A 26,518-nucleotide genomic window follows, 5' to 3' on the forward strand; every position below is an offset into this window, starting at 1 on the left:
AAAACTTTCTAGCATTTTACTACTTTTAGTTAAACACAAAAATTCTCCATCCATGTACACTTTTTAATAACTTTTTAAAAAATACATTTCCTTCATTTCAGAAAAAAGGAGTCCAGCTCAGTCTCTAGTTTCAGTACCACATACAAACCACATACAAAAAAAAATTATATTTATTATTTATACATTCTTAACAAGATGACTATATACAAATGGAAATGTCACAAATAAACGAAGTTAATCTTAAAATATATTTTATGATACATATAAATAATATTGAATCACATTACATATTAGGTGAAAATAACATTATCATGAACATAAAAAAGAAATCACTTTCCATAGATAAACCAGGTATTTCCAGAGTTACGTGTTAGGATGAGGCAACTTGAAGATAATCAGAAGGACTCTGGTTGGAAATCAACATATCTAAAACAAGGCAAATATCCTGCTTTTGAGTCCTGCAGGAGCTTCTAGGCTTTTTTTAAAAACTGACACTTCATAAGAAGACCATTCTTTTAGACATCAGATTGTCTCTAAAACAATGAAGTCTAGAGGATTCTTTCTTTTTTTCAGATAATGCAACCTGACTACAATGCAGTTTAAATTTAGATGGCAGTCACTTATCTAAAAGGTAAAACTGTGACTGACTTTTAGCTGCTTCTTTTCAGCAAGGTATTTTACTCATGCCCACCTCGATATGTTTGGTAATTCCAGCCCCCTGAATGTTCGGTATTCTTGTTAAGAGTAACGATAATACCCAGTTAGCCTAAGGATAATGAAGGACTTGCCAGTCTGTCCATGGAGAATTTTGAGCATTACTTTGCGAACATGAGATGAATCCAATTGTGAGGTAGTTTGAACATTCCTTGGCATTGCCTTTCTTTGGGACTGGAATGAAAACTGACCTTCTCCAGTGCTGTAGCCACTGCCGAGTTTTAAAAATTGGCTGGCATATTGAGTGCAGCACTTTAACAGCATCATCTTTTATGGTTGAAATAGCTCAACTGAATTTCATCACCTCCACTAGGCTTTGTATGTAGTGATGATTCCTAAGGCCCACTTGACTTCGCATCCCAGGATGTCTGGCTCTAGGTGAGTTATCACACCATCGTGGTTATCTGGGTCATGAAGATCTTTTTTGCATAGTTCTTCTGTGTATTCTTGCCACCTCTTCTTAATATCTTCCGCTTCTGTTAGGTCCATACCATTTCTGTTCTTTTTGTGCCCATCTTTGCAGGAAATGTTCCTTTGGTATCTCTAATTTTCTTGAAGAGATCTCTAGTCTTTCCCATTCTATTGTTTTCCTCTATTTCTTTGCACTGATCACTGAGAAAGGCTTTCTTATCTCTCCTTGCTCTTCTTTGGAACTCTGCATTCAGATGGGTAAATCCTTTCTCCTTTGCCTTTCGCTTCTCTTCTTCTCTCAGCTATTTGTAAGGTCTCCTCAGACAACAATTTTCCCTTTTTCCATTTCTTTTTCTTAGGGATGGCCTTGATCACTGCCTCCTGTACAATGTCACAAACCTCCATCCATAGTTCTTCAGGTACTCTATCAGATCTAATCCCTTGAATCTATTTCTCACTTCCACTGTATAATCATAAGGGATTTAAGTCATACCTGAATGGTCTAGTGGTTTTCCCTACTTCCTTCAATTTAAGTCTAAATTTGGCAATAAGGAGTTCATGATCTGAGCCACAGTCAGCTCCCAGTCTTGTTTTTGCTGACTGTATAGAGCTTCTGCATCTTTGGCTGCAAAGAATATAATCAGATTTCGGTACTGACCATCTAGTGATGTCCATGTGTAGAGTCTTCTCTTGTGTTGTTGGAAGAGGGTGTTTGCTATGACCAGTGCGTTCTCTTAGCAAAACTCTGTTAGACTTTGCCCTGCTTCATTCTGTACTCCAAGGCCAAATTTGCCTGTTATTCCAGGTATCTCTTGACTTTCTACTTTTGTATTCCAGTCTCCTATAATGAAAAGGACATCTTTTTGGGGTGTTAGTTCTAGACGGTCTTGTTGGTCTTCACAGAAACATTCACCTTCAACTTCTTCAGCATTACTGGTTGGGGCATAGACCTGAGTTACTGTCATATTGAATGGTTTGCCTTAGAAGTGAACAGAGATCGTTCTGTCATTTTTGAGATTGCACCCAAGTACTGTATTTCAGACTCTTTTGTTGACTCTGAGGGCTACTTCATTTCTTCTAAAGTGAGAAGAAATTTGTGCTACAGTAGTAGATATAACGGTCATCTGAGTTAAATTCACCCATTCCAGCCCATTTTAGTTCAATCATTCCCAAAATGTCGATGGTTCACTCTTGCCGTCTCCTGTTTGACCACTCCCAATTTGCCTTGATTCATGTAACATTCCAGGTTCCTATGCAACATTGTTCTTTAGGGCATTGAACTTTACTTCCATTACCAGTCACATCCACAGTTGGGTGATGTTTTTGCTTTGACTCCGTCTCTTCTCTGGAGTTATTTCTCCACTCATCTCCCATAGCATATTGGGCACCTACCGACCTGGGGAGTTCACTTTCAGTGTCTGATCTTTCTGTCTTTTCATACTGTTCATGGGGTTCTCAAGGCAAGAATACTAAAGTGTTTGCCATTCCCTTCTCCAGCGGATCACATTTTATTAGAACTCTCTATCAGGACCCTTCCATCTTGGGTGGCCCTACACAGCATGGCCTATGGTTTCATTCAATTAGCCAAGGCTGTGGTCCATGTGATCAATCTGATTAGTTTTCTGCAATTGTGGTTTTCATTCTGTTAAGGGTAAGAGGCTTATGGAAGCTTCCTGATGGGAGAGACTGACTGAGGGAAAAATTGGGTCTTGTTCTGATGGGCAGGGCCATGCTGCGTAAATCTTTAATCCAAGTTTCTGTTGATGGGCAGGGGCTGTGCTGGCCAAACTATGGTGGAAATAATGAAGATAATGAGACCTCCTTCAAAAGGTACCATGCATGCAGTGGCGCACTCAGTGCCCCTGACCCTGCACCAGGCCATGGCCAAGCCACGCCTCCACCAGAGACTCCTGGACACTCATGGGCAAGTCTGGGTCAGGCTCTTTTGTGGGGTCACTGCTCCTTTCTCCTGGGTCCTGGAGTGCACAAAGTTTTATTTGTGTCCTCCAAGAGTCTGTTTCCCCAGTCCTGTGTAAGTTCTGATGGCTCTGTGGTGGGCTTCATGGCGACCTCCTCCAAGAGGGCTTATGCCATACCCAGGTCTGCTGCACCCAGGCTCCTGCCCCTGGGGCAGGCCACTGCTGACCCATCCCTCCACAGGAGACAGTCAAACACTCAAAGGCAGGTCTGGCTCAGTGTCTGTGGAGTTTCCTAGTGCACATAAGATTTTGTATGAGCCCTCCAATCATCTCTGGTGGATATGGGGTTTGATTCTAAACGTGATTTCACCTCTCCTACTATCTTGTTGAGGCTTCTCCTTTGCCCTTGGATGTGGGGTATATTTTTTTGGTGGGATCCAACATTCTCCTCGGAGAAGGCAATGGCAACCCACTCCAGTACTCTTGCCTGGAAAATCCCATGGACAGAGGAGCCTGGTAGGCTGCAGTCCATGGGGTCACTAGGAGTCGGACACGACTGAGCAACTTCACTTTCATTTTTCACTTTCATGCATTGGAGAAGGAAATGGCAACCCACTCCAGTGTTCTTGCCTGGAAAATCCCAGGGACGAGGGAGCCTGGTGGGCTGCTGTCTATGGGGTCACACAGAGTTGGACACAACTGAAGCGACTTAGCAGCAGCAACAACATTCTCCTGTCAATGGTTGTTCAGCAGCGAGTTGTAATTTTGGAGTTCTTGCAGGAGAAGATAAGTACACGTCCTTCTAGTCCATCTTCTCATCTCAGATGTGAAAGTCACTTAGTCATGTCAGAATGCTGGAGTGGGTAGCCTTTCCCTTCTCCAGGGGATCTTCCCAACCCAAGGATTGAACCCAGGTCTCCTGTATTGCAGACAGATTCTTTACCATCTGAGCCACAAGGGAAGCCAAATTTGAATTACAGAAACAAATAAATATCAAGTCACAACAAATCAGGAATTTGGATAAAATATCTCTTTGAAGAATTCAAAATTAACCTCTTGAGAATTCAAAATATTTTCCTTTAGGTTTATAAATACTAAAAATTCCATAAATTTCCTGTTTCAAGTAATCCAAGAAGAAAATCTGAACAGAGCAAGGACAAATGCAAGCTGTAGAGTTAAACTAGCTGGGTTCAAATCCCACATATATGCTGTGTGATCTTGGCCATGTTATGAAATCTGTATAGGACTGGCTTTTTCCTCATCTGGAAAGTGGGGATATTGGTATCTACCTTACAGGGTTATTACAAAGATTAAATAAACTAATATACATAAAACATCTAGAAGAGTGCCTTCCATTTAAAACCATTCAACAAATACTAGCTATTATTATCACCATCACTATATTATAAATGAATATAGATTCACAATGAGGAAAAAAAAACATGAAAGCAGCTACCAAAAAGCAGGCAACGAATAAATGAACAAACTGTTGGGTGAATGAAAGAACATATTTTTAATGTACATGTGACATTCACAAGTTAAATTAACAGTGGGTTTTTATTATTTTTTCTCAAAAATATTATCTGCTCACACATCTGAGAAAGTGTGTTAAGCAGTGAACCAAAACGATGACCACAAATCTCAGAACAGCAGTTTCCTACAATGAGGGAAGGAGAAGACCTTGTGGAAGAGGAACACACAGGGTGCTCGCAACGCTGGCATCACCCTGTTACTCGGCTCATGTGGGAAACACACAGGTGCTTATATTTCTTTGCTATTCTGTATACAAACGTACAGAACCTTTCTGTTTGTATGTTATGATCTAAAATTTTGTTTAAAAAGTTAAAGATTAAGATATACAACAATGCATAGTATTCACAGGAATGAAGTAAATGAATAATTCAAAAGTTAACAGACTACCAGCATGTCACTCAGAAAATAAATATGCATCCTAAGTAAATATAAAATCATGTGTCAATCTTTTAAAAACTTCAGAAGCAAATATATACAAATAAAACTTTCAGTGTGAGGTTTCCTTTACTTGAAAGGCAGACTACCTCAAACTTCGCCTCCTCAGATAATACCAAAGACACAGCACCTGCAGAAGACACCACACTAAACAAGAAGAAACCTACCAGCTTACTTTTGGCAACTACAATACAATAAAAATTTGCCAAGCTCTTAGAACAGAGACTTTGGAATTGCACTTTCATATACAATTATCCCTTGCTTTTCAAAAGTTAGCTTTAGGCCATTTTTCTTTTACAGAAGTTCTACATTTATACCTGTTCCCCTAATCAAAAGAAATCTGAAGAGAATTTTTACTTTTACATAAAAAGGTGAAAACAGCATTCACCATTTGTCTCACAGTGAAGCATTTCACAGGCAGCCCCAGCATGGAGAGGGGGCTCCAGCAAGCTCCTTCCCCAGGAACTACATCATTCAAAATCTCAGTATCAAGCCACCATAGCTGTGAACTGTGTCTCTGAGCATCTGAGCTTTATCTCCATTTATTTTGTACATCCATTAAAAACTGCTTCTTCATTTTATACCATTTCAGACTACCAGCGGTTTCGTACCAATGCTGTGGTGGAAGAAACCTGAAACATCTCTACCAATGTCCATGGGTATCTCAAAACACATCTTTTCCTCCAAAAATCTTCCTTTTTTGTCTCTATCTTCTGTAATGATTATCACTATCTACCAAGTAACTCAAGACCAAAACTGGGTCAACTATTTGAATTTTATTTTTAAATAAACCAATGTGAAGGCAGTGAGGATTTTAAGCACAGAATTAAACCAGTTTGATTGCAGTATGGATCACAGGAGGGCAAGAGTGGAAAGAGAAAGCCAGTGAAAAAGCTGCTAGAATCTAGAGATGATAAAAGAATGGATGAGAGCATTAATGGTGGAACTTAAGAAAAGATAGATTCAAGAGAGATTCTATAGATAAGATGTGACGAAATGTTCTGAAGGGTTGGATGTTAGGAGAGAAAGTGTGATGGATGATTCTCAGATTTCTGGCTTGCACAACTAAAAGAGAGCAGGTAAATATTCTAATAAGAAAACCATGAAAATGGGTTTCCCAGGTGGCGCACTGGTAAAGAATCTGCCTGCCAATGCAGGGGACACAAGAGATGTGGGTTCAATCCTTGGGTCGGGATGATCTCCTGGAGTAGGAAATGGCAACCCACTCCAGTATTCTTGACTGCAAAGTTCCACGGACAGAGCCTGGAGGGCTACAATCAATACAGTCACAAAGAGTCAGACACGACTGAGCATGCAAGAGCAACAGAACCATGAAAACAGGGGAAAAGTAGTAGGTGGATGTGTGTGTGTATGTTAGTCACTCAATCACATCCAACTCGTAATCCCACTGACTGTGGACATGAGGGTATCAAGGATTCAATTTTGACATTCAATTCTGAGATATTTATGAGACACAGAAGTGAAAGTGTCAATTGTGCATGGCATATATTTAATTCTACATTTTAAAGAGTAAGTATGGACCAAAAATACAAATACGGGCTTCAACAACATATAGAAGGTACCCAAATCCATGAAAAAGAATCAGATTACTTCAGGAAGAGTTTAGGGAAAGAAGTGAATCCAAGATTTGACCAATGAGAACACCAACATTTAGAAATCCATTTTGAAAAGAGGAAGCATAAAATTACTGCTCTTGCCTTCTGTTTTCATCTAACAAAACTTAACAATCCTTCAAGATCAACTCCTCTACGAAGTCTTCTCACCTGGACCTCTTTTAGCTGTCTGTTTATATTACTATCTCTAACATGCTATATTCAAATCATTTATTTAAAGTGCATAAATACTACTTATTGCTTTCTTGAGAAAGGCATTGCTCTTCTTTGCATTCATAATATCTAATTCATCATCTAACACAAAGAAATCATGTATTAAAATATGAAAAATTAATAAAATATGGTGACCCTATTTCAACTAAGTTTTCAATATGAAAAAGAGTCAGAATAATAAGCACAACATAGTACAGTTAAATTTCTGAAATCATTTGATTGTTAATATAATGAATGAAACATAATAAGACTGTGTCCATAATTTCTAGAAAAAGATACTTCTACTGTTGTTTGAAACAAGCTCTTTTTTTAATAAAAGGATCTATTTAACCTCCAAAGTGTATTTAAATACAGAAAAGGAAATGTTCATGCTCTTTGACAACATGAAATTTGATGTATCGAAATTTTTAATATGTGGTACATATTAAAAACTAATTCTAGTTAATAATACAAAATATAGTATTTTCAATCAGCACAAAGAAAGGACTAAAAATGTTAAGAATCTAAGAAAATTCTAACATGACAGTAAATTATTCCCCAAAGTAACAAAAGATAACTCTGATGTTACAGAGTACAATTAGTCCAGGACCAATGGATGCTAAAGAAGTCCTATTTCTGTTGGTCAAGCAAAGGCAAACATAAAGGAAAGAAACCAGTACCTTTGCCAGTGGTATTCTCCATTGTATACAGGTAATCCATATAAAATGCCCCGAACCTTTGCATTCCAGCTATCTCAGTATATGTCTCCTGCCAACAAAGCAAAGCAAACAGAACACACATTGTATAGAACAGACTACTGGGTTAAAAATCTGACAGGTCATGAATCAGACATACATCCTTATGGAGAACATGTACCAACTCAAAAGATTACCAAAACAGAAAGAACAGAGGTTACCCAAAGAATTCACTTCTAAAAAAGGCAGTATTACCTCTATTGTAGACTACACAAAAGGACATCTATAATTCTACTAGACAATTTCACCACTTTGTCAACAATGTCTGGTTAATGAATACCTACAATGGAGCAGGGCAGTATGGTCTTAACCTTTATCACCATCACAAAACTGTCTAATATATACTCTCAAATAGAGTCAATCGTTAATATTTCAATACACTTATATGAAACAGTTCAAACACTAAAAAATACTAAAATATCTTTAAATGTATGTTAATTATGCAGGTCAAAATTAAATACTTTACTTTCAACTATAAAATTAAGTCTGTAGAAACTGTAATTACTACATTAATTCTTGGTACATTTTTTGCATTTTAAATTTATTCCATAAAAAGTACATTAATATAATCTTATATGAAAAATTCAAATAAGACTAAGACAAACAAACAGTAAAATGTGAAATTATTCACGTCTTTTCATTAATTCCATACTTCAAAAGTAACTGAAATAAAAAGAAATAATTCCACATCTTTCCTCCATGACTATTTTAACAGTAGGGAATGGATAAATAAACTAATAGATACAGAAGCTGTATAAAAATATTCTAGATGTTTGAATAAACAACTAGCATTCAGGACAGATTACCAGGAAAGAAACATGGCAAGCACAGGATTCCACCCCAGCACAACCTAGAATTCAGCTCAAAAATACATGCTCTGACCTTATGAGTAGCTGCATCCAAGATAAATTCTGCACGAGTACCATTATTTTCTGGGCTTCGGTAATCAAACAATGAATTTGTGAGGTATGTCAAACCTTTTATACTCAAATTTTCACCACAAATGAAGAAACAGGCTTCCTGAAAATAAATGCAAAATTTTTGAACAGGAGGAAAATTTTTAAAGAAAATAAAACAGTTTTGTAACACCAATTCAGTAGTCAACAGAAATTATTACAACTTGAAGTCCTGTAAAAAGACAAGGAATGCAGTCTCCATTTTCACTGCCTATTTTGGCAAAGAACATTTTAACAAACCAAAGAGGAACTCCAAGTAGCTGCCATAAACAAGAAAGAAGAAACATTTATGAATTGGAAAGAATTTGGAACTACTGTCCAGGTGTTAAGTACTACCAACTTTCTCAATTCCCCTGAGCTCTATAATTTCTTACAGGGGAAAACAGTAAAGTTCCCCTCTGAAGCCACAGATATATGCAGCCTCACAGATTTTTTTGGTATAGTTAAACACTTCAATAAGCACCTCATTATCCCTGCATTCTATCCAAAAAAAATGGAGAAATGGGGTGATTTTGACTTACGGTTTCATTTCTATTCATATTCTCTTCAAAATCTTTAACACCCATAATTCCTTTAAGGCACGTGGCTCTGCAACCTACAAAACCAATCTGGCAATCAAAGAAAGGCTCTCCCATCATAAGGGCCTATAGAAGGAAAAGAAGGATTGTGAACTTGAATTTCAACAAAAATATTACAGGCTTTCCTTGTAGAATTTCTAAATCACCTGAGACATCTTTAGGATTATGACCTTTCCAAATTTATTCTCCTCAGATTACAAAGCTGATTAAAAAAAGAAACATCTAATTTGTCTCTGTATCCTGAAACCTTTGTATCCTCAATGATTGGCACTTGAAGAAAGTTAATCCACACATAGCTATGAGCACACACAAGTCAAATGAAAAAATGAAAGAATAAACTCCAGTAAAAACTTTAGTAAAGAATATTTTTTTCAGTCAATACTACTGATCACCAAAATAGAAATACAAAGCTATAAATATAATTTTAAACATATGATTTATGATTTTAAAAACCTGTATTTATTAAATATTAACCTTAAAGACCATTCCAAAGATTTCTGAAAGTACATTCAATGTTGATGGATTACCTCAATGGTAGTTCCTTCTTGTTCCCAACATAATACTTCTTTAGATTTTACTTTTTGAGGGCTGTAATAACTACTCTCGGCTTGCATTTCAGTAAGCTATGAAACAATATAAGATTAAGTAAGTCAAATTAGTATTAAATGGCAATAAACTGTCATTATTATGATGAATTGATGGAAATAAGGCCAATTTTAAGATTCGGGAAATTTAATTATTAAGCAGGAAAACAGGTGCAACAAAAACAGCTGTAACAGATTATCCATGGTATAAAGGTTGAATATGCTAGTCTACTAAGATCATACAGAGAATACAAATACTTTACTTTTATTTAACTCCTTTTTGTTAATATTGCTCAAAAAGGCAAAAGCTATGTAGCTATAATAGTTCCATACTCATAAAATGGTTCATATATTCTGTGAAACATTTATGCATATTTTAACCTCATTCTATCTTTACTAATTTATTCAATCAGCTTTAGTTCAATCATTTCTAAGATTTCTACCAATCTGCTCTTTTAAAGAAAGCTGGGAAGAAACACAGATTCAACAAAACTTTTTTAGTTCTAGGAGGGAAACAGATCCTAGCGCTTTACTTTCAAAGTAGGTAATCTCATGGTATGTGCCACGGACTCACTCAAGCATGCAAATACTTACTGAGTGCCTGCTCCATAACAAGGATTAATCTAGATGCTAACAAACTATATATATATATATGCATGCATGCTCACTTCCCTGAAACTCACAGCATATTTCTACATACTCAAAAATTACATAATTGAAATTATTGTTAAAAGAAATTTTTCTAAACACCATGTGGTACCCTGCTTTGGATCATGTTACAAAAAAAGTCATGAAATTAAAGTCTGTAACTTACTGGTAATACACCAACACTGGCTTCCTAGTTTTGACAAATGTACTGTGATAGTGTAAGATATTAATAATATGGAAAACTGGGCAAGAAATGTATGTGAACTCTCTGTACTAAGCAGCTTTGAATTTTCCTGTAAATCTAAAACTATTCCAAAATAAAGATATTACTTAAAAAAACAAACATATTCTGCTCACGTTTACTAATAATTCATGCTTACTAATGACTAATAAAGTTGCTTTTATTCTTATGAAATGGATATATTCTTCGAACTTAAATGCAAAATCAAAGATAACATTTTTAAAAAGTACCTTTATGTCATATCGAACTTACTGAACTGAAAAGCTACAATTCTAAGCATGATAACCTCTTGAAAACCTTGGGAATCAATAAATTATTGTCAAATTTTACAACAATAAGTTTTTATATAAGGCTTTATTTCTTGGATGCTCCTAGAACTGGTATACATGATGCTGCTGTTTCAAAGTACAGTTCTATAATCTAAAATGCTTAAGCAAAATTGAATATTTTAGTTGATTGCTGTTCAGCTGTCTACAGTTATTGTAGCAAAAAAGCAATTAATTGATTAAAAGAACTCAAACATTACAAGAACAATTTTCAACATTATTTTTTAAATGCTACGTTTAATTTGGCATGATTTTTGTTGGATTGATATCAACTGTTCAGAATGCTAATGCAGAAACATGACCTTATTTTCTGACCAAACTATGAACCACAAATTAATTCCATACATTCTTCAAACCCAAGCTGAACAATGAATTCTAATGTTTTCCTCCTAAATATCAACATATTTCCCTTAGAGAAACAAAAGTGCTTTAAAGATATTGACTAATGACAAATAACACCCAAAAAGTCTATAAAAGTTTTGTATATAAAATGCCTATTCTGACTGACTCGATTTAATACAATTCTTCTCATCAGTGAAGTTAATAGAAACATTACCAGAATGATTTCAAATTTAAAAGTAAACATGTAAAAGTCACCAGAAAAGACAGTACTTTACTAGCAATCCTTGGCTTCACTCATAAACTTAAAATAAAAATAACTGCACTTGGATCATCTAAAACTGGCAAGACATCTAGCAACAATTTGCAACAGTTGTTTTTTTGTTATATTTTTAAAGAGTTTGTTCTATCATTTTTATTTTTTTCAGATTGGCCCATATCCCTTTAATTTAAACAAAGCTAAATCAGTGAATTTCAGATGCAAAATTTGTTTCATAAAATTGAGAAATAATAAACAATACTGTTAAAATAGTAGAGGTAACGTTTACATTATTTATCATTTCTTTCCCAAACTATCCCCCTTCCAAAAAAAACTTTTAAATTAATTAAGCCATGACTAAACTTCTGTTGAAAATTTCTCTACATTTTCGACCTTTGTCAAATGAGAAAATATGGAATAGTTTTAATTAGAAAAATCTTCAAACACTACTTATTTTAAAATATTTTTAATCTACCATCTGCTAGTTATAAATTATACAGCTTTACTACTAATTGAAAAAGCTTATATCAAGCAGTTAAACAATCTAAAGTAAATTTAAAACATCAAAGCAGAAATGATTTTTCATTGCTACATTTCCAGTATCTAACAGTTGCCTGGAACAGTACGTGCAATACTACTTCTACAGGCTGGACACATGAGTTTATCTTTTTCAGAAAAGTGCATCCATAGAAAAAATAAATCCAAAAAAACAAATAAAATCAAAGAAAAATAATCTAAAAGAGCATCCCAAAATTTAGAAAAATGCTAAGTTAGATAAGCAGATGGGTAGATGGATAGATGCTACTGCTGCTGCTGCTGCTAAGATGACTATATACCAATGCTGACGATAAACTAGACAATTTCCAAGAGCTGGAGGTACAACTAGTCTTTTTTTAAGTTACTACTTACTAAGTTTTGTGTACTATCAAAAAAGAATAGCCACTATTTTCTGAAAAGACTAGTATTCCTTCATCTGTCTAATGGACATTTAAGTTGTTTCAACTTTCCTGCCATTGTAAACAGTGCTTTTATGAAGATTCATGTACATCTACTTGCTTGAGTTCAAACAAAGATTTTTCTTATTCAAACTATTCCATATTTTCTCATTTGACAAAAGTTAAAAAGAACTCAATTCTTTTTACTATATAGCTAGGAGTATAATTGTTTGGTCATTGATAATTCTTCATTTAACCTTTTGAGGAACTGCCAATTTTCCACTGTGACTGCACCATGTTACATTTCCAGCAGTCTTCCCATTTGTTTTAAAATAACTCCAACTAAGATTCCACCAGTGTCAAATCACCGTTCTGGTCAAAATCACCAATAATTTCCACATTGAAAAATCTAATCAATTCATTCTCACAGATGACTTAGCCCATTATAAAACATTTACGACACTTAGCTTCCAGACAGGCACTCTATTGGTTTTCCATCTAGATCATTAGTCAATAATTTCCCGAATCCCTCATTGACTTCTCAAAAGCCAAACTCCTCAAATTCATCACAAGCCGAATCCTCTCATATGCATATGCTCAGTGGTTTGCAACTCTGTGGGACCCTATGGACTGGAACCCATTAAGCACCTCTGTCCATGGGATTTCAGATGAGGGGACATGTAATTTTATGAAGTAAGGATAGTTAGACTCCATCTCACATCTACTAAATGTAAAATAAGCTAGATTCTTACTAGAAGTCAAAATTTAAGCATTAAAGTTGAGAGTAAACATTAAAAAAAAGAAAACTTACTTTGAAAGTCACAGTTGCCTTTGTACAATAAAATCCTATAGAAACAATAGGATCCTTCAAAGTCTGTGTTTTTTGTTGATGTGTAGTTGATGTAGGATCATTCCCAAGGTAGTCTTCCTCGGCATCATCATAACTCACAATGGCAGGGACAAATGACCAGGCCCATGATACCCATCCCTGTGGCTGGTCGTCCTCTTGCTGTGAATACAGCTCTTGGCCTTTGTACTGAGCAGAATACTGCATATCTATTCGTGTTTCATCTTCAGCACCTATCAAAGTAAAGTCATATTAAATAAAGAGAACTAAAACAAAAGAACAATTAGAAATTTAAACAATATAAAAATGTTTCTCACACGTGATTCTTTCTACATACAAAGCATGAACAAATTATATACTGGTTATTATTATCTGAAACCAATAATTTAGCATTACCACTTTCAAGTTTCTATGCATTATACTGGATCAATCTCCTTTAATACAGTGTTACACGTGAGTAGTTTATTATATACTTTTGATAAATTTTGATAAATACAACGAATAAATTCACTCTTTAGGGCTTCATTCACTAATTTAAACAACAACAACATAATACCTCCCAAAAATAAAGCTAAGGTGCTGAAAAAATGACTGTTTTCAGAAACATCACAAAAAGCAAAGAAGAGTTCTTGATTTCCTGATACACCCAAAAGAGAAAGGGAATGGCAAGTGTTCCTAGGCAGAATGTACTCCTCTCCCAAAAAAAGGATTATCCCAAGGATGAAAGTAAATGTTATGATGAAATTATTCTTAATATGATATTAAGAAAAATAAAAATCAATGATTGTCTTATTAGTGAATAACAGACACCTAGAGCCAGTCATCCTGGAATGTGAAGTCAAGTGGGCCTTAGGAAGCATCACTACAAACAAAGCTAGTGGATATGATGGAATTCCAGTTGAGCTATTTCAAGTCCTATAAGATGGTGCTGTGAAAGTGCTGCATTCAATATGTCAGCAAATTTGGAAAACTCAGCAGTGGCCACAGGACTAGAAAATATCAGTTTTCATTCCAATCCCAAAGAAAGACAAGGCCAAAGAATGTTCAAACTGCTGCACAATTGCACTCATCTCACATGCCAGCAAAGTAATGCTCAAAATTCTCCAAGCCAGGCTCAACAGATGTGAACTGTGAACTTCCAGATGTTCAAGCTGGATTCAGAAAAGGCAGTGGAACCAGAGACAAAACTGCTAACATCCACTGGATCATCGAAAAAAAGAGTCCCAGAAAAACATCCACTTCTGCTTTATTGACTATACCAAAGCCTTTGTGTGGATCACAACAAACTGTGGAAATTTCTTCAAGAGATGGGAACACCAGATCACCTGACCTGCCTCCTGAGAAACCTGTTTGCAAGTCAACAAGCTGCAGTTAGAACTGGACATGGAACAACAGACTGGTTCCAAATTGGGAAAGGAGGTCATCAAGGCTGTGTATTTTCACCCTACTTATTCAACTTATATGCAGAATACATCATATGAAATGCTGGGCTGGATGAAGCACAAGCTGGAATCAAAATTGTCAAGAAAAATATCAATAACCTCAGATATGCAGATGACACCACCATTATGGCAGAAAGCAAAGAGGAACTAAAGAGGCCCTGGATGAAAATGAAAGAGGAGAATGGAAAAGTTGGTTTAAAACACAACATTCAAAAACCTAAGATCATGGCATCTGGTCCCATCAATTCATGGCAAATAGATGGGGAAACAGTGGAAACAGTGAAAGATTTTATTTTGGGGGGCTTCAAAATCACTGCAGATAGTGACTGCAGCCATGAAATTAAAAGACGCTTGCTCCTTGGAAGAAAAGCTATGACCAATCTAGACAGCATATTAAAAAGCAGAGACATTACTTTGCTGACAGTGGTCCCTGTATTCAGAGCTATGGTTTTTCCACTAGTGATGTATGAATGTGAGAGATGGACCATAAAGAAGGCCGAAAGCCAAAGTATTGATGCTTTTGAACTGTGGTGTTGAAGAAGACTCTTGAGAATCCCTTGGACTGCAAAGAGATTAAACCAGTCCATCCTAAAGGAAATCAGTCCTGAATATTCATTGGAAGGACTGATGCTGTAGCTCCAATACTTTGGCCACCTGATGGCCCACTCGTTGGAAAAGACTCTGATGCTGGGAAAGATTGAGGGCAGGAGAAGGGGGCGACAAGGATGAGATGGTTGGATGGTATCACTGACTCAATGCATATAAGTTTGAGCAAGCTCCAAGAGTTGGTGATGGACAGGGAAACCTGGTGCTTTGCTGCAGTCCGGGGGGGTCACAAAGAGTTGGACACAACTGAGCAACTGAACTGAATAGTGAATAACATCTTTCTTATTCTACAGATGAAAAAATCATAGCAAAGAACTTTTATTTGGTTATAAATTGGCAAACTAAGGATTTAAATTCCAACTACTGTAACTTATTCCATCTTTTAAAAGATAAAATCCATCAAGGTCCTTTAACATTATTCTAACAATACAAACAAGAGAGGCAGATCATCATGGAATTTAGGGGAGAAATTATTTTTAAACAAATTCATGGTATAAGCAGCCGCCAGCAGATTCACTCATATCTACTCTTCACTGATAAATCTATAAATACACATACTCAATTAAACATCATCCTCATTCAGACTCACTTCTAGGTTTTCTGGCGAGAAAAACAACTTTTTTAATCCTCATGACAAGAGATTTTTGGAATATCATAGACTTTTAAGTCACAACACATGGCTATAGACCTCTTTCAGCTGGGACAAAACTTGATAAATAATAACTAGAGTACCTAAAATACAGTACCAAGAGATGTTAGTCATTTTACTTCAACATAAATTAGAAAACTTACAAATCCAGAAAATGTTTTATATCATCTTCATATCTTGCTATTTAACCATAAATACCATATAAATTTCTACTGAGGAATAAATAAAGATTATTAACTGTCCCTAATAAGATCTCAAATAGGGCATCATCACTGAATATCATCTTGGTAATAAAACAAAAAGTCAGGCCAGCTCAACCCAAGACCAGTCTGGGTCCACAGAGCTGAACTCTGGACCTCTCTTATCAAAACCATTCAACAGAAGGAGTATCCCACTGCTTGCTCTTCTGAAGCAAAAGAAACATCACTCAGAGAATTCTAAGAAATCAGTCCCTATAATTCACACTTATTATTAATTAATAATGAGAGGTTTTTTATGAAAGATGCTTTTGAAGTTCCAAATCCTTGCTTACTCCTTTGTGAAAAGAATGAAGTAGGGAGAAAAAAAAAAAGAATGAATTAGGACCTGGAGAAGAAAAAAGCATCTCTTTGATCTCTGGTCAGAATTTCTTAAAATATTCTTTGCCTTTGAAACGGTGCATCTTAACATGGGACCCATTGGCAGAATTCAGGAATTTCATAACTTTCAATGAAAAAATATATATTCAGTACTTAACTAAAATGAAGCATTCTTCTAATTATGAATGCAGGTAACAAATCACAGTTACACCACTAGTACCTTCAACTCTAAAACCTAAAGAAATCATAAATATATCAAATAACAGTGGTGAAGCTATCTCAAAACACTTTACACATGTCAGTACTTTGAAACTATAATAGGTATTAGACTTTCTGCTATATTTCACTGTTCAACATGTTAATACTGAAGCACATATTTAAAAACAACAAAAAGACAAAATACAGGAAATAACAGTTTTCAGACACTGGACTTCAGGCAACGAAGGACAGTACGTTCTGAGAAAAGAGAAACAAGAGAAATGAGTTTGACTGGCCCAGCTTACTGTCTGGGATGAGTTTCTAAGCTACAATAAGAAAGAGGTAATCCAAGTAGAGCTCAGAGTCTCACAGATGAGAAAACAGAGTACTGAGTGTAGGCAGACTAAGGTGTCTAGAGTTTGCAGAACAGAGCACCAAACAAGAGGACCTGCTCAGAGAGTGAGCTCCTGAGCCTGCAGAGGGCCCCACTCCAGTCTTCACCTGAGTATTCATCAGTTTCATGTAAGGAAACTAAGGCCTTTAAAAGAACAACCAGAAAGGGGCAAAGAAACTACTCCCCAAGGCTTACAACCGGGAATAGTCTGTGTTCCTACCACCAAGAAAGAGAAAAGCTCTAATTCACAGCAGACCAGGTACAGTACTCAAAGGGGTAATTGTCTCAGTAGTGGAATAAAATTGGGTTTAAGCTAATGGCTGCTAAAGGTTTTAGACCCCATCTAAAAACCTTTAAGCAAGACAACTGAATTAAATTGCTTCCAAATAACTTAAAATGTTTTCTAGAATACAATAATATCCAACACCAAACAAAATAAAATTCACAATGTCTAGCATCCAATTATCAGACGTGCAAAGAAGCAGGAGGATATCACAATGAGGAAAAATAAAAGTCCACAGAATAAGACCTGGTAATAACATATTTCATAGCATTAATAAACAAAAACATTAAAACAGCTATCTGAATAAAATAATATTCAAAAAAAGCACATTATTTTTAATAATCCCAACTGAACCTCTAGAGATGTAAAATACAGTATCTGAGATGAAACATAAAGTAGATGGAATTAACAGCAGATTAGCTACAGAAGACTAGTCATCTTGAATAGAAATATCAAAAGTGAAACCAGAAAATGAAAGGAAAAAGAAAAACATTATGAACAGAACATCAGAGAGCTCTGTAGAACTTCAAGCAGCACAATATATGTGTTATTCAAGTCCCCAAAGGAGGAGAAAGGGGAATTGAAACAGATATTTGAAATAATACCCCCAATTTTTCTAAGTATATCTGAAAACTATAAACTCACAGATACAAAAACCTTAATGTACTCCAAGCACAAATAACATGAAGAAAGGACACAAAGACATTAAAATCAAGGTGCTTAAAACTTTCCAAGGAAAGGTTCATTGGCTTTACCAGTGTGTCAAAAGAATCTGTAACATGCACAATAGAAGGTTAAGAATTTCTGCTTTAGACAGCTGGAAGAAAAAAAACAATTCAGATGTGTTTGGAAGCAAGCAACTTTTTTCTTTACAAAAAAAAAAAGAGCAAACCTAATCATCATCTTAGAACACATAAAGGAATAGTCATAAAATTTTAAAAATTGCATTCAATCAAAATTTAAAACTGCTCAAGAAACACCTATTAGAAAATGAATTAGCCAAGTCAGAGACCAGCAAAAAAATATTCCCTAGGGGTATTTGACATGTATTGTCATTCTTGAATTCAAAATATATAAAGAACCACCTTTATACATAGCCAACTCACTTCGCTGACAGCAGAAACTAACGTTAACACTGTAAATCAACTATACTTCAATAAAAAAGATTAAGGGAAAAGTCACCAATCAGTAAGGAAACTCAAAAAAGTTTTAAAAATAGGCAAATATTTAACAAATGGCACAAAGTCAGATATATTAATTGTCAAAAATCACACCAAAAAAGTTCAAAATAATTTATCAGGGAAGTGCAAATTAAAACCACAATGAGCAACCACAACATATACATCAGAATGGCAAAAAGTGAAAAAGGACTGACAACCACAAATGTTGCCAAGAATGTGGAGCGACTGGCATACACTGTTGATGGGAATCGGAAGTGAAGTCGCTCAGTTGTGTCTCTTTGTGACCCCATGGACTGTAGCCCACCAGGCTCCTCTGTCCATATTTTCCAGGCAAGAGTACTGGAGTGGGTTGCTATCTCCTTCTCCAGGGATCTTCCTGACTCAGGGATCAAACCCAGGTCTCCCGCATTGCATGCAGACACTTTACCCTCTGAGCCACCAGGGATGGGAATGTAAAATAGCACAATTAGTTTGGGGGAAAAGCCTGGTAATTTATTTTTTTTTAAAGTATGTAATAATTCTTCTGTTAAGTATTAAACCAAGAAAAAGAATAGCTACATGTCTTTAAGAGACTTTCAGAAGAATGTCCAGGTCATCTTCACTTATGATAACCAAAACTTGAAATAACTCAAGCATTCATCAACAGGGTAATGTCTAAATAAACTATGTTACATTCATATGGCATAGTCATTCAATGTACTTAGCAATAAAAAGGAAACACTGATATATATAACAATACAGATGAACCCCCAAATACTATGCTTTTAGAGCAGTGAAAAGACTATGAACGATACCATAATGATGAATACATTTGTCCAAACCCACAGAATATACATCAGCAAGAGTGAACTTTAACTAAACTACTGACTCTGGGTGATGATGATGTAGGTTCATCAGTTGTGACAAGTAAAGGGATGCTGATAATGGGGGAGGTTATGCATGTATGAGAGCAGGGGTATATGGGAAATCTCTGTACCTACCCTTCAATTTTGTTGCAAATCTAAAACTGCTCAAAAAATTAAGTCTTAAAAAGTTTTTAAAAATAAAAAGTAAAAAAAAAAATATTACGCTTATGGAAAGAATCCTTTCACAGAAGAATTTATACTGTATGTTTTCTATTTACATGAAATTCCAGAATCAGCAAAAATTAATGTATGGCTTCTTTCTTTTTAGAGATTCGTAACAGGGTTTTCTTGAGTGGAAGGGAGGGTGGGCAGGCAGCTGGAGGAAGGGAAGTGACTGAATAGTGGCATGAGATAACTTTTTGAGATATTAATGACACATATTTTGATGAGTGTCCCGTATCACACAGGCATACACATTTCTCAAAACTTCTTAAATAGCATACTTAAATTAACATTTATGCATTTCACCTTATGAATTTAACCTTTAAAAAAAAGAAAAAGAACTGTCAATAAACAAACTCTAGATAGGGATATACTGCTGAAATCTAGTGGTGAAGTACATTGATGTCCATAACTTAACTGTGAAATGCAGCAAAAACTGGTTGAATTGATGGAAGGAAAGTGGTGTTAGATGAACAGATACATGATAAGCAAATGTGATAAATATTCACTGTAGAATCCAGATGATGAGCAGATCCTACACATCTACTCAACCACATAGTGCCTGTTGATTGTATAATACTTTCAATTTTCCATATATTAATACTTGAAATTTACCATAATAGCATGGTGGAAAAAATGAACTGACCAGCTTCTATATGCTAGGTTTTGTTCAACTAGTTTTTGTTCTACCAGTTCTGTCATATAACCCTAGGAACAGAACTGATGGGATAATATAGTAACTCTATGTACAACTTTTTGACAAACCAGATTGTGTACCATTCCTACCATCTGTGCTTAAACGTTCCAATTTTCCCACATCCTGCCAACACTTACTATGAGTCGTTTTTAATTTTAACTACACTAGTTAGTAGCTATAAAGCACTATCTCATTGTGGTTTTGACTTGTATTACCCTTCATGACTAATGATACTGAGCATATTTTCACATGCTTGTTGGCCACCTCGATATTCTTTCTGAAAACAGCTCTATAAAGGCCTTTTGCCCACTTTTTAATGGGGTTATTTGTTCCCAAGTTTTAAATGCTCTTTAGCTAAAGGCTCTAACTATGGAAGTCAATCATCACCTTCTCCAAATTTTTCCTGAGACTCAGACCAACACAAGTCAAAGCCTACCACTCCTTTCACCATTTTTCTACTTCCAATCGTTAATACCTCTAGTCAAACATCTGCCATCCACTTAACTGTTTAAGTGCTTAACTAACTGTTCACATGTCTGTCCACTCCAAGGTACATTAAGATTTTAAATCTGTCTCTGTACTTTCCCACATTTTTTTATCTCTGCATTCTCCTACATTCCCAGCAATAATGTCTTACATACAAATAGGCTTTAGTAAAAGTATAATGAACTGAATAAGTGAAATTAACCCACTAAGTATCTTTCAATGAAGTAATGCTCCAATTAATTAACTAGGTATCCTCCAAAACATACAGTTAATTAGGTATAATTATAGTTTATTATAGACTATCCTGGTCGCTCAGTAAAGAATCCACCTGCACTGCAGGAGACCTGGGTTCAATCCCTGAGTTAGGAAGAACACTGGGAGGGCATGGCAACCCACTCCAGTATTGTTGCCTGGAGAATCCCCATAGACAGAGGAGCATAGAGGGCTGCAGTCCATGGGATCACCAAGAGTCGGACACAACTGAGCATCTAAGCACAGCACACATAGTTAATTATAATTACATACGATAATTAAGTATAAATAACTCAGTTAAAATAACTCAGTGAGACTTTATAGAAAAGTTATCAACTATAGCTGCTCCTGAACAACAAGGTGGTTAGGAGTACAAGATGAAAATCCAGGTATAACTTTATAGACAACTCACCATCATATTTACAGTTCTGTATCTGAGGATTCAACCAACCATGGATCATGCAGTTTTACTGAAAAAAATTTGTGTGTAATTGGATCTTGCACAGTTCAAACCCATGTGTTCAAGGGTCAACTGTACTATAACTTACTAGGAAATCTTGAGGTTGGACTATCCTTTTATATAATGTATATTCTGAACACTTATACCTACTAGAAATAGTCAAGTTATTTTTAGCATGTAGAAAAAAGAAAGTGAGAATAATAAGCAAAATAAAGAAAAAAATCAGTGTTAAGCAAATCATCCCATCATATTAGAATAATATAAACCATAATCTAATGTTGTAGCTTTTCAAGTTTCACAATGGTGAAAATACTTGTAAGAACAATAGTTATAAAAACTGTGTTGTATTTACCTGTAACATTTCCCAACATATCTTTATTGTGACAAGTAGAATCTTCTGTTTCTCCATCTTTAAAATTTCCTATTTCTCCATAGTAAAGAGCAATCCCAAGTTGCATTATACGGATAAACATAGGCAACTGTTGATCAGTGATAGAAAGTTTCAAACTCTCTACTAAGGTATGAATCTGTATTTTGGAGAAAACAAAAGCTTCAACAAAAGTATATTCAAAGAGAACACCATTTAAACATAAGTACAGAAATGTTAAGCCTTAAAATGGAGTACCACAGGAAAAAGTGTAATGTCTCAATGTTTCTAATATTTAAGGCAAAATGACAGTTCTAAAATCTTAGAAATTTAAACAAATTTTCCTATGATGATCACTATCTTTAGACAGAAGCAATGTTAATCCCAACTATCTAAGTGGAAATAGAAACAATCATGAGAAGATACAGTCACAATGGATTTCAAGATTACTTTTCCAAAAATCTTTTAACAAAATAACCATCCTGTAATATTAAGAGTATAACAGTACTCCAACAAAAACCATAAAGATCTCTGTCACAAATAAGAATAAAGTTTCATAATGTCATTTTTTAAGTCGTTAATCTACCCTTTCCAGCTTTATTAACCAAAAAGAATGCATACATATCCTAAAAACATATGTTAAGTGAGTAAACTACTAACACTATAACTATGGAAGTATGCACATGGTAAAATAATTTTCAGATATAGAAAACAAAGTGAAAACATGACCAGGAAAATTTCTCAAACAAACTTTAAATAAAAGAATTAAACATGGTATAAAATTTACAACATGAATCAATTATAAGAAGTAAGACTAATTACTATCAATAGGGCACAAAGTCAACAATCGAAGTTCTCCTTATAGAACAATACATCAATAAAATATAAAGACAAGCTCAATATAATAATTTCTTGTTGCTACATAAACATGGAATAAAACCAATTAAGCCATAAAGTAAGTCTTTTGGAAGGTTTATTTTAACTAACTGGTATTTGAGTGTCTATGAAACTTGAAAAAGTAACAGCAATCAGCATATCTTTAGGGATAAAGGCACAAAAAAACTGTACTTGAAGGGAAGCAAGTTATACGGGGAGGTATAAAATACCATACTCAAATATGAGTACAAGTTTTAAAAAGTGACAAAAATCATACACCAAATAGACTATGAAGAGTTAAGAAAATTGAGGAAGGGTTGTGCAGGTGTGCAATGCAGGCCTGCAAAGCTCTTCTGAAGTCTGACATTTAGCTGCCATATTCTTGCTATGGCACCAATAGCACCAGTGATAGCTGTCTTAGCAAAACCAACCTTAATCCTGTATGCACATATGTATGCACTTAAAATCTTATAAACATATATGCCTTTAAAATATGATATTTTATATATTATACATATAAATATCTTTAAAATCAATAAAGCTAACCAACAATAGGAAAATTGACAAAGACCCTGAATGAATTTTTCAAAAAAAATAATGGCCACTGAACATATTTTCAAATATCTAAGTTTGCTAATAATCAAATTAATATTAAATTGCATTATTTTTGCTAAACAAGTTGGCTTTTATAAGTATGATCATATTTAAGGATAGTAGAGTATAATACAGGCATCCCCCTTAATGTTCATGAGCATATACACTGGTTAAACATTTCTGGAAGCAATTTTGTAGTTCAGATGACAGGCCTTAAAAGTTTAAACCCATTAATAAGATATCTGCAATTATAGAAATCATTCCTAAGGAATCAATCAGAGATGTAGTCAAAGATTTATGTGTAGACTTTCATTCCTCTGAAAAACTGTTAAGAAAAAGTAAATTTTCACTAACAGGGGAAATATTCAATAACACATCTATATGCTCTGTATCTCATAGATGATATAATCTCTAAGACATTTATTACTCACAAAAGGTAGAAAATTACAAAAAGTCTACCCAAATACAAATAAATTCAAAAGTCACCTAATGAAACATATATGAGAACCTTAGACAAATAATGAGCATCTCAAACATTTTTGGAAATTCCCTGTCTTTGATATGATCAATGAGCTTAATCATGTCCATTTAATACTTATTTCCTAGAACTAAGTGCTGAAAAAATGATGGCTCTAACTCAAAACACCAAATCTTATATCACAGTACTATTAATAAAAAACTGAAAATTTAATTTCAGTTAAGCATAAATGGTACCACTCTCCTCTAATTTACCCACATCCTAAAATGTACTATTAAATCTGTATTAAAAATCAATAAAAAATTTTTTATATGGTAAGGTGTCCCCATATCCATTACTTGCTTTCAAAATATATCTTGAATTTACTCTTAACATTCCCCAACTTCACTGGTAGAGTCAAGGTCAAAGAAGGAATGTTTAAGTCCATTTTCCTGGGATAGGGATACAATTAGTATTCAATCAACACTATTCCATGCTTATATTTGTCTAAGAAGCTAATTCAGAAACAGAAGGGTAATAGAATTTAAAGAAAACAATGTGTCCTGTACTAAGTGTAAGGAAAAAAAGATACTCAAGAGTGAGCACTACCAAAGAAAAGTAGGTGGAATTCATGTATAAATACAAAGCTACATAAAATGACGTCTTATGTTTTAAAAGCACAATGTAAAAATAATAAATAATTTAAATAACCACGCCAAAACAAGCACAGTGGTGAATACCAGTGTTCAGACTTAGGACTGGCTTTTTCATTACAATACAAAAGCTTATAATTCAATAATAAAAATTTATTCCATGTGAAAACTTAGTTAACAAGATCACAAGTCACTATGTGAATTCTTTTTCAAAGACAGATAAATAGATAAGAGATATAGAACATTTTTATGCAATAATAAAACAACACAAAATTTACACTTAGAGAATAACTATACACACTAAAAATATTTGCCAATACCTGGAGAACAAATTTTCATGAGGATCAAAAGATATTACTGAAACATTCACATATTCTTAAGATTTTAATCACATTTTGAAACCATAAACAGCTAAAATTCCCTAAACCAATAAACTAATAGATATGCAAATTAAGTCTTATAAAGTTATCTAAGGAAAACAAGAGTCAGAAACTATTATCAAATGAAAAATTTATAAGAATTGAAATAAAGACTAATATTCAGTCCACCATGGGTATAAATACACTTTTTGATATGATCTCCTCTATCTAACTGAAGAGAAAAACACTAACAATCAGCTGGAAAAACTAAAATGGAATCTAAGTCACAGGGTAAAAAAGTTGTCCCCAAAATATCTCTATTAGAACACTAAATGAAAAAAAGTTATAATACATAACAAATAGCATAAAAGTTATAAACAAAACTTTTTTACATTATATATTTGAGGTTAATTTCCTCATTGCTTTTTAACAATGATTAGTATGTATAACAATCAATAAACAAAGTAGAAACATGCAACTTGATTACTAGAAAAAGAAACACCTACTTTTATAACAGATGGCATCTTAGAATTTAGGTTATCATATGTAAAATGCAGACGAGTTCTGAAGGAACACTTGTACAATAAAGGATCCTGGTAGAATTCTATTTTACCACTGGCATTTCGTTTATCAAGACAAACTGTACAGTCAGAAAAATTGATAACCTTTCTCAACACCAGATCAGTTGCTAAAAGAAAAAAGAAGAGAAAACCATTTTAAGTAAAAAGTAAACTTAGAAGGAAAAAAAAGGCAATTCTTTATTAGTACAACAGTAATAAAAATAATAGCAGAAATAAGATTAATAAAGGATTTAATATAGGACTGTCAGCACCTATGAACAGAACTTCACATTTAACATATCACTGAAAGCTTCCAACAGTATTATGAAATAGGCACAATAATCCCCATTTAATGTATGAAGAATCAAACAGAAACCAAAGAAATGAAGCAGCTTGTCCCCAATTTGCTTGACTCTCAACTACAAATTTAAGACAACGTTTATAAACATTTTTCTACATTTCACTATCTGCAATGGAATATTAAACAACAATAAAATTCTTGAAAAACTACATTATAAAAACATTTGAGTAATAGTCGCTTATTTAACATTTATTTCTCCACTGAAAAACTTACTGCTGTTCTCAAAGCTTGCACTCTTCAATATGGTAGCCACCATCAATACAGTGTTATTTAAATTTACCTATGAATTAATTAAAATTACATGGAAATAAAATTTCAGGTCCTTGACTACATTAGCCACATTGCATGTACTCAAAAGCCACATACAGTTAGTGGCTAGGGTACTGGACAGTAAAAAGTAAAACATTTCCATCATCACAGAAAATTCTAGTGGCCAACATGTTTTTAAATAATGACTAATGAAGAAATTACCAAATTGCCAGTTATAAAGTTTGTTTTCAACGGAATAAAAATGGAAACAATTGCTGGTAAAGTATCAAACTAGAGAACAAAACCTGTAGAAAATTTATTCCTAACTAACAATAATTCCTCGGTAAATATCAGGCCCAAATCTACCTAGTCAGTGATTTTAAGTTAGCAACTATCCATACACTATGGCCATGGCAATCTTCAAAACAATAAACTATATTTTA

The 26,518-nt window shown here is 34.5% G+C and overlaps 1 protein-coding gene across 3 annotated transcripts in view; it reads right to left on the bottom strand.

Moving 5' to 3' along the window:
- Nucleotides 1-26,518, bottom strand: part of VPS13B (vacuolar protein sorting 13 homolog B) — a 772,631-nt gene that overhangs the window by 682,673 nt on the left and 63,440 nt on the right. For all 3 annotated transcript variants that reach the window (XR_005724545.1, XM_040260994.1, XM_040260993.1), the window contains exons 6-12: nt 25,412-25,593; nt 21,952-22,126; nt 13,271-13,539; nt 9,655-9,750; nt 9,071-9,193; nt 8,476-8,613; nt 7,519-7,606 (exon numbers count right to left, since the gene is read on the bottom strand). Coding sequence is in view for 2 of the 3 variants with exons in the window: in XM_040260994.1 (XP_040116928.1) it covers nt 7,519-7,606; nt 8,476-8,613; nt 9,071-9,193; nt 9,655-9,750; nt 13,271-13,539; nt 21,952-22,126; nt 25,412-25,593 (1,071 nt within the window). In the remaining variant the exon portion in view is untranslated. The remainder of the gene's footprint in view (nt 1-7,518; nt 7,607-8,475; nt 8,614-9,070; nt 9,194-9,654; nt 9,751-13,270; nt 13,540-21,951; nt 22,127-25,411; nt 25,594-26,518) is intronic.

The sequence above is a fragment of the Oryx dammah genome, unplaced genomic scaffold (genome assembly GCF_014754425.2).
Source record: "Oryx dammah isolate SB20612 unplaced genomic scaffold, SCBI_Odam_1.1 HiC_scaffold_19, whole genome shotgun sequence".
In the NCBI taxonomy this organism is placed as follows: Eukaryota; Metazoa; Chordata; class Mammalia; order Artiodactyla; family Bovidae; genus Oryx; species Oryx dammah.